This window comes from Orussus abietinus, unplaced genomic scaffold (assembly GCF_000612105.2).
Source record: "Orussus abietinus isolate OABI.00-Male unplaced genomic scaffold, Oabi_2.0 scaffold191, whole genome shotgun sequence".
Taxonomy (NCBI): domain Eukaryota; kingdom Metazoa; phylum Arthropoda; class Insecta; order Hymenoptera; family Orussidae; genus Orussus; species Orussus abietinus.
Window position 1 is genome coordinate 147,058 of NW_019394341.1, and position 6,556 is coordinate 153,613.

Genomic DNA, 6,556 nt, shown 5'->3' on the forward strand with positions numbered 1-6,556 from the left:
ACTCTCTACAATTGTTCTCTAATTTTATGCCAGCCCTATTACAATGAATATCATGTACTAATATGATTAACGTATAAAATTTATCCTTTGTACAAGATTTACAAAATTTAGACCGACAATTTCTTCTAATTCGATTCTATCATATTTTTTATTTTGTTTGGGATTCTTTGTAATACTACGTACTATTTATAATGATATGTGGACCCTTATCGAATGAAAATAAATTATTTAATGTTGAAGGGAAATAAAATATACTCAGAAGATGGTATACGGTATCGTAAGTGCTCCGCACCAATCACAGAGCGCGGATGCTCCGACCGCGGCTTGCTGCGCTGTGATTGGTGCGAAGCTTACCCCCAGCTCCAACATATAAGGCGGCATCAACTTCTGTCCAGCGTTAGTCGAAGACGAACAGTCCGAGCATTAACTTCCGAAACTCTTAACATTTGTTGACCGTTTTATACGACCTGACATTATGTCGCCTAAAGCGACTGGCAAAGTTGTGAAGAAAGTTGGGAAAGCGCAGAAGAATATCAGTAAGACCGACAAGAAGAAGAGGAAGAGGAGGAAGGAGAGCTACGCTATTTACATCTATAAAGTCTTAAAGCAAGTTCATCCTGATACTGGAGTGTCCAGTAAGGCTATGAGCATCATGAACAGTTTCGTGAACGACATATTTGAACGCATTGCGGCTGAAGCGTCCCGTCTCGCCCATTACAATAAACGATCGACCATCACATCTCGAGAGATCCAAACCGCAGTGAGGCTTCTACTACCTGGAGAACTCGCCAAGCATGCAGTCAGCGAAGGAACAAAAGCTGTAACAAAGTACACGAGCTCGAAATGAGCTAATTAATACCAAACGGCCCTTTTCAGGGCCATCAAATATTTCCATACGTAACAACTTGTTGCAATATGTTTCGGTTCCATTACCTTTCCTTTAAGAATGTTTATTATTTAGTCATTTATTCGGATTGAGACTGATTTATGGAAGATATTGAACATGTTTAATACTCGTAAACCATTCTGTTCGCTTGACAATATTGTGCATTTCATAAAGTCTTAAATCACTGCTAACACAGGTCCCAAAATGAAAAACTTGCTCATATCTGGACTTCTGGAAAAATCCACAATTTTTCTTCTATTTATAAACCATGGAACTTAAAAGTGTCAAATGATATATTCAGTTGTTTAATGTACTCTTTAAGTGAGTCTAGCATTGTTGCACGTAGAAATGTTCGTGACTAGATGTAGGATGTATACGAGCTCGCAGATCAATCGGTCATTTGTAGAACCTTTAAAAGATTTTTATTTAATCGGTGCTCAGCGTGGATGCTTCTGTCGAAAGGACTAAAGTTTAAAGCCTGGTTTATGCGCTCGTCCTAATTTTAACTTAATTATCCATTGTAAGGAATTCGTAAGGGGTGTGTTTATGCTGCAGATTAAGGTTAGAATAAGGAAGGCATAAAGGTTTTCTACGAGTTCTTTATAGTGAACAATTAAATAATGGTTATGACAAAAGTATAAACCAGGCATAAACGATACCATGCACAGCTTGACCCGGACTGGTAGTATTATGGAGAGCGTAATACTTTTATTAGGGTTATTGTATTGTTTACGGTTACAATTTACTCGTCTTATGAATAAAAGGTTTTATGGTGAGCGTGATACTTTTGAGGTTCTTGTATTGGGAAAAGGGATTACGGAGAATCTGATATTCATTCGGGTTAGCCCGAAGAAAGGCATTATGGTGAGCGTGATACTTTTGAGGTTTTTGTATTGGGAAAAGGGATTACGGAGAATCTGATACTCATTTGGGTTAGCCCGATAAAAAGATTTATGGTGAGCGTGATATTTTTATTGCGGTTCTTGTATTGGGAAAGGGGATTATGGAGAATCTGATATTCATTCGGGTTAGCCCGAAGAAAGGTATTATATGGTGAGCGTGATACTTTTGAGGTTCTTGTATTGGGAAAAGGGATTACGGAGAATCTGATACTTATTTCAGTTAGCCCGATGAAAGGATTTATGGTGAGCGTAATACCTTTGAGGTTTTTGTATTAGGAAAAGGGATTACGGTGAACCTGATACTCATTGGAGTAAGCCGATTTTTTTTGAAGTTTTGCGTAAGGGATTCAACATTCATTTTCAAAACTGCGTATCAACTGCTCCTTAGTGTTAAATCTTTTGTTGGCCCTGAAAAGGGCCGTTTTAATTGCGAGCTTATGCACGCTCTCCACGGATGCGACGAGCCAATTGAATATCTTTAGGCATGATGGTAACACGTTTTGCATGAATGGCGCATAGATTCGTGTCTTCAAACAAGCCAACGAGGTAAGCTTCACTAGCTTCTTGCAGTGCCATTACAGCGGAACTTTGAAACCGCAAGTCTGTCTTGAAGTCTTGAGCAATTTCTCGGACGAGTCGTTGGAACGGTAGTTTTCGGATTAAAAGTTCGGTACTTTTTTGGTAACGACGGATTTCTCGAAGGGCAACGGTGCCAGGTCTGTATCTATGAGGCTTCTTCACTCCACCGGTGGCAGGTGCGCTCTTACGAGCAGCTTTTGTCGCCAGTTGCTTCCTTGGAGCTTTTCCTCCCGTTGACTTGCGAGCGGTTTGCTTGGTACGTGCCATGCTGAGTCACTTGGTAAAATCACCCTCAAACGAGAACAGCTGCTGAGAGAATGACTTCCAGCCGGCGTTCGGCTTGCTTATATACATTCAGGGGAGCACCTGCTTCACGGTGATTGGTCCATTCATGGGAGGAGTGGGGGTTCTATCCCTGACTGATATAAATAGAAGCGCATCAAAGAGCAAACGGCAGTTCAGGACTTTTCCTTGCACTATCGGTGATTGTATTTTCGGAGGCTTCGAGCTCAATTGACGAATTTTCGTCTAATTTCTACTCTACTAATTCGCTGCAAGAATGACTGGTCGCGGAAAGGGAGGAAAAGGATTGGGAAAAGGAGGTGCTAAACGTCATCGAAAGGTTCTTCGAGATAACATTCAAGGAATCACCAAACCCGCTATTCGTCGTTTGGCACGCCGTGGTGGAGTAAAGCGTATCTCTGGATTGATCTATGAAGAAACACGAGGAGTGTTGAAAGTATTTCTGGAAAACGTTATTCGTGATGCTGTTACTTATACTGAACACGCGAAAAGGAAGACGGTTACAGCAATGGACGTTGTATACGCTTTGAAACGACAAGGACGTACTTTGTACGGATTTGGAGGTTAAGAGACAATGTGAATTCATTCACTGCACAAACGGCCCTTTTCAGGGCCTCAAATGATTTTTACGTAAAAACGACTTTGCATTTACACAAGTTCTATCGATAAATATATTTCGTTATGTAGAGTTACTTATGATTAGATATTTAACATTAATAATCACGGTTAATTTAAATTCGTTAGTGGTTTAATTACAGATTACTTTTATGTTACGTACGAGTTCGATGAAAATGGTAGCTCAGGAATTAACTATAGAAGTAAATCAATTGTTCACATCACTCTGTGAAATCTTCCTCTTATTGCTGATGAAATTGAATTAAGAATTCCCGGTGAAATAAACGCGCCTACTGTAAATAGGAAAGAAATCAAAGATTCTTCATATACATTGATCATTAAAATTGAAAGACTTAGAAATAGCAGAAATTAATACATTATCATTACTAAAAAATGACGGTAGAATAACGGACGATAAAAATTATGAATATTTAGCGATGGACACAAATGTATTCTCATCCTATGTAGCGGCGTTATGTTCGTAGGGAAGGCATTTATATCCTCTAGGGTACATTTGCTTTTAGTAATTACGTTTATCCTAGGCACATCGACGGACATAAATGCCTTTCCTACGGATATAATGCCGTCAATGTACGATGGAAAGGTTTTCATGTCCGTCACTATACCTGAGCATAAATACATTGTACACTGGGAGACATCAATGCCCTCCCAGCCTGCACAGGCGATGTCGTATCTGCAGGGGAGGCATTCATGTCCGCCATTGTACATATCGGTTCACCCTAAGCAAACTTTGTTAGCCAACACGATTAATTTTTCGAACAACGAAAAATTGGGCTGTAATCCGTTTTGTAAGCAATGTTTATTAAAATGGTGGTATTGGAAAAAATATACATTAATTTGTTAACTATATCTTCAGTATAGAGGCTTGTATTTTGTCAGACATTGACCGAACATCTTCGTTATGAACGACTAGTATTATCTAACGTATCCGATAACTATTACAGCATTTGAGCAACCGTTGACGATTTTCTCGACAATGTTGCAAAACATCTACTCGTGAACAGTTCATCCAGTATTTGACAAAATGCTTGCGTGCATCCTGAAGATAATTATGGAACCGTGTGGTCACGCATTTGTACTATAAGTTTGCACATACTATTGTTGGGCGGGTGTAGAACATTGTACTGCAAAAATCTGCATAGATCATTTGTGGATGGAATACTGTGCTGCATTGCGGGTCGTCTCGACGATAATGTACGCGAGTCTTTAAAGCAACTACTAAGTTGCAACAAATTTTTACAAACTGACCTATATAGTGTAACTATGTGGATACTATATGCAGGCCTCGATTTAACTGCAGTTTACGAACTATCACGATTTATTGTATCATGTGTAGTCACTTTAAACAATTTTGTAGAGATTTAAATTATGCAACAGTTTCAATTTAAGTATTAAATGTAGTTTATTATCCATTCGATTCTAACATTTAATATCGACAAAAGGTATTACCTAATAACACCTTATCTAGATGGTTTTAAGAAGGACAAGTTTGTGAATTTTAAGTTCATCCTTCACGTTTCATTAAATTTAAATAAAGTATATTTTAGTTATTTATGATACGAGAATTAAAAGGATAATAAATGAGCAAAACTAAAGAAATTCCTTCGTTTGAAAGATATTTGGTGGCCCTGAAAAGGGCCGATTTAAGTTCGGAATCAATAGTCCGAGACCATTATTTATGCCTTCTTTTCAGTCTTCTTGGGTAAAAGAACGGCTTGAATATTTGGTAGAACTCCACCTTGTGCTATTGTAACACCGTTCAGAAGTTTATTCAATTCTTCGTCGTTACGAATGGCGAGTTGCAAGTGGCGGGGAATAATCCTGGTCTTCTTATTGTCACGGGCTGCGTTGCCTGCCAACTCTAGAACTTCAGCGGCGAGGTATTCCATCACCGCGGCCAAGTAAACCGGTGCTCCTGCTCCAACACGTTCGGCATAATTTCCTTTTCTCAGCATTCTATGGATTCGACCAACGGGGAACTGAAGACCCGCCTTGCTCGAACGAGACTTCGCCTTTCCCTTAACTTTTCCTCCTTTGCCGCGTCCTGACATGTTAACCGTATGCTGCACGAACTAGTGAGTGTCACGAAGACTTTTTGACTTTTGACGTGATAGCCAAGGCGTCACCGACATATATATACCCCGGGCAGCCACCGCGTCAGCCAATCACGAACGAGGAATCTCCCTCGCACGACGCACGCGGCGTCTGATTGGTGCGGCTCTTATTCGATACCAGCAGCAGTTACACGTTAGAAATGCTTGTTGACTGAAATTCGAATCATAGTGAATCGTTTTCTATGTACGTTCGCAAAATATTGCAACAATTTCAATGTGGCTATTTTACAAATAAGAATTCCGACATCACGAACGACTTTATCTACGATTTGCGACAGAAACCTCTGCTGGTTCTACTTAATAAAAAAATAGAAGACGCAAACTTTCCATAAAATTAAAGCAGTCGTTAAATATAAAAATTAATAAAACTCCTGTTGAATAAATTTATCGCGATTCTAGCAACCCTTACTTTTTAATCAAATGAGGAATTCGAAGTCTTCAGAAATCTGAAGTCATAAATTTATCTATTGTAATTGGGATATCTATTCATACGTATCCAGGGTGTACTTTTAAATTCCTAGGTTTAACGGTATTTCGCTCCATTATTACTTTATTACCTTTAATCTTTTCCCCTTAAAATCATCCTTTAGCCAGTTAAATTGCTGCCATAAAGGTGTCATTTGAATAGAAACGGGTGATATATAATGAAAGTTATGACTTATTACTTCTAAAAGCGGTTGAACGTAAGCCTTTCGAATACCTTTATACCTGACCATTAATGACCGCACTGAGGTCAAAGAAACATTTCGAATATCTCCGAAATGACTTATCATTATTGCCGTACGTATTTAAATACAAACTCAATTTTACATATATAGATTTAATTATGAGGTACAAGAAAAGTGACAAGTATTTTTAAACGAAGAAAACAACGGAGATAAAATTTAAGTTTAAGAGTAATATTTTCTCATTTTTATAAGCAACGGAAATGCTTTTTTTAATATCTAGTCGAAATAGAAAATGGCTAAATATAACCGCGAGAAATAAATTGACAACGAAAACTGACGTCGGCTTTAAGAATGTACCCAAGATTAAACCTGTTCTTAACAAGTTAACTAACAAAGCAATACAAATAAAATTTCAGACCGTTTAAGAGAAATCCGTTAGATCGTCATTTACCCAGAACTTCCCCAAAT

General features: G+C 38.5%; 4 protein-coding genes across 4 annotated transcripts; 2 read left to right on the plus strand and 2 right to left on the minus strand.

The window, feature by feature from the left end:
* The first annotated feature begins 412 nt into the window (after positions 1–412).
* On the plus strand, positions 413–861 carry LOC105703282 (histone H2B-like). Its single transcript, XM_012431566.1, has one exon. The coding sequence runs from the start codon at positions 476–478 to the stop codon at positions 845–847; it is 372 nt and encodes a 123-aa protein (XP_012286989.1). The 5' UTR covers positions 413–475; the 3' UTR covers positions 848–861.
* Positions 862–2,197: 1,336 nt separating this feature from the next.
* Positions 2,198–2,667, minus strand: LOC105703281 (histone H3). Its single transcript, XM_012431565.1, has one exon. It carries the CDS (start codon positions 2,632–2,634, stop codon positions 2,224–2,226), a length of 411 nt encoding a protein of 136 aa, XP_012286988.1. The 5' UTR covers positions 2,635–2,667; the 3' UTR covers positions 2,198–2,223.
* Positions 2,668–2,837: 170 nt separating this feature from the next.
* Positions 2,838–3,281, plus strand: LOC105703283 (histone H4). Its single transcript, XM_012431567.1, has one exon. It carries the CDS (start codon positions 2,927–2,929, stop codon positions 3,236–3,238), a length of 312 nt encoding a protein of 103 aa, XP_012286990.1. The 5' UTR covers positions 2,838–2,926; the 3' UTR covers positions 3,239–3,281.
* Positions 3,282–4,932: 1,651 nt separating this feature from the next.
* LOC105703277 (histone H2A) lies at positions 4,933–5,398 on the minus strand. The gene has a single exon (XM_012431559.1). It carries the CDS (start codon positions 5,355–5,357, stop codon positions 4,983–4,985), a length of 375 nt encoding a protein of 124 aa, XP_012286982.1. The 5' UTR covers positions 5,358–5,398; the 3' UTR covers positions 4,933–4,982.
* Between the last annotated feature and the right edge of the window lie 1,158 nt (positions 5,399–6,556).

Coding starts and splice junctions, on each gene's coding strand:
- LOC105703282 (XM_012431566.1), top strand. CDS start 476: ATGTCGCCTAAAGCGACTGGCAAAGTTGTGAAGAAAGTTGGGAAAGCG.
- LOC105703281 (XM_012431565.1), bottom strand. CDS start 2,634: ATGGCACGTACCAAGCAAACCGCTCGCAAGTCAACGGGAGGAAAAGCT.
- LOC105703283 (XM_012431567.1), top strand. CDS start 2,927: ATGACTGGTCGCGGAAAGGGAGGAAAAGGATTGGGAAAAGGAGGTGCT.
- LOC105703277 (XM_012431559.1), bottom strand. CDS start 5,357: ATGTCAGGACGCGGCAAAGGAGGAAAAGTTAAGGGAAAGGCGAAGTCT.